Genomic DNA, 1,458 nt, shown 5'->3' on the forward strand with positions numbered 1-1,458 from the left:
AATGGCCTCTTTGATATGCTACAGTTATGAGGTATAGTGCACTGAGGCAAACGTATCAATGCATTGTCGGGCAATTGGTCTGAGAGCACCCTTGTATGCTCATGCCCTCCTCATTCGCATGTTGCATTATGTGTGCTCAGTAGCTTGCTGGGCTAAGTTGCCCAAGTGCTGATCCAGTATTTGGGAGTTCAGGCCACACAGATGCCTCTGGATTAGGCCACAAACAGTTCCTAGCACTCGGGAAGAGGCCAAGAGAGAGACTTCATTTCATACAGTGCCTATGTATGGGTGTCTACAAATGCATTAATACTATTCCTTTCTCCGTAGATGTTGATGTACTATTCATGATGGTCTCTTTTGGGCAGTAGATCAGAATGGAAGGAAAGAGTTTTAGTAAATTTTTCAATTTTTCATAGTTATTCATTAGGTTTGACAGGTAGAAGCAGTACAAAAAAGGGGTAATATTGCAAAAGCAGAGGAGGTTTTCAAGACTGGGAATACGACACTACCTGATATAAATACTCTCAACTTTGTTAAGAGAAATAGGGTTGGCAAGTCTTTTTTTTTATCACAAAACTTACTGATATCAAGTTATATTTTGTGTTTTCCAGATTGCCTAATTTCAGCAAAACAAAAGATTTATTTGTATTTATTTAGCACTTTATTGGCCCAAAAAGTATGTCATGTTGAAAATATTTCTTATTGGCATATTTGCTTCAGTGGTGATATAGATTTCCAAAAAAAAATCTAATAGGCCTAATCTGAGTATGTTGTATGGTGAAGTTTTTGATTGAAATTCAAAATGCATTATTCTGTTACCATACATGAAATGCTAATTGAAGGGTTTTACAGATAAGAATGTCACTATCACAATATTACCAGGAACTTAATTCCACAACTAATGGGTGTTTGTTGCACAAGTCGTGACAAGGGCATTAGCTGTTTTCTCTATTAACGCGAGCCATATTTGTCAAGGAAGGTCTCTTCATGTTATTTTCTTGGGTCTTTTTATAGATCAAGAAATATAGTTTAATTCTTTCTGTTTTCCTTTCCAGGCCTTCATCCAGCAGCTTCAGGAGGGAGGTGGTGCAGACCCCCAGAGTATTATCGGTCAGTTTGGTGTAGGTTTTTACTCTGCTTTCATGGTTGCCGACAAGGTTGAAGTGTACACGAAGTCCCGTCTTCCTGGCAGCACCGGCTACTGTTGGTCGTCAGACGGGTAAGTTTGATTAGTCGTTTTTATTACCTTCTACGCTCATTCAGTTTTTGTTTGTTTTTTTATTTATCTTTGTGTACATTTGCAGGTCTAATATGGTCTTGTAAATGTTAATTATTTTTTTTAGATTTGTGAGAATTATCCTATTGTGAATTTTGTTTTTGTAGATGGCTGTATAAGGCTAGACTGACCTCACCAGATTTCTCAATCCCCTTTATTTTAGAAGGAAAAGCTTTTTTTTT

The 1,458-nt window shown here is 37.3% G+C and overlaps 1 protein-coding gene across 1 annotated transcript in view; it reads left to right on the forward strand.

Moving 5' to 3' along the window:
• The window catches only part of LOC119593827 (heat shock protein 75 kDa, mitochondrial-like), a 35,708-nt gene that overhangs the window by 15,845 nt on the left and 18,405 nt on the right, over positions 1-1,458 (forward strand). The window contains exon 4 of the mRNA XM_037942857.1: positions 1,056-1,219. Within this exon, the coding sequence (XP_037798785.1) occupies positions 1,056-1,219 (164 nt within the window). The remainder of the gene's footprint in view (positions 1-1,055; positions 1,220-1,458) is intronic.

The sequence above is a fragment of the Penaeus monodon genome, chromosome 32 (assembly GCF_015228065.2).
Source record: "Penaeus monodon isolate SGIC_2016 chromosome 32, NSTDA_Pmon_1, whole genome shotgun sequence".
NCBI classification, from domain to species: Eukaryota; Metazoa; Arthropoda; class Malacostraca; order Decapoda; family Penaeidae; genus Penaeus; species Penaeus monodon.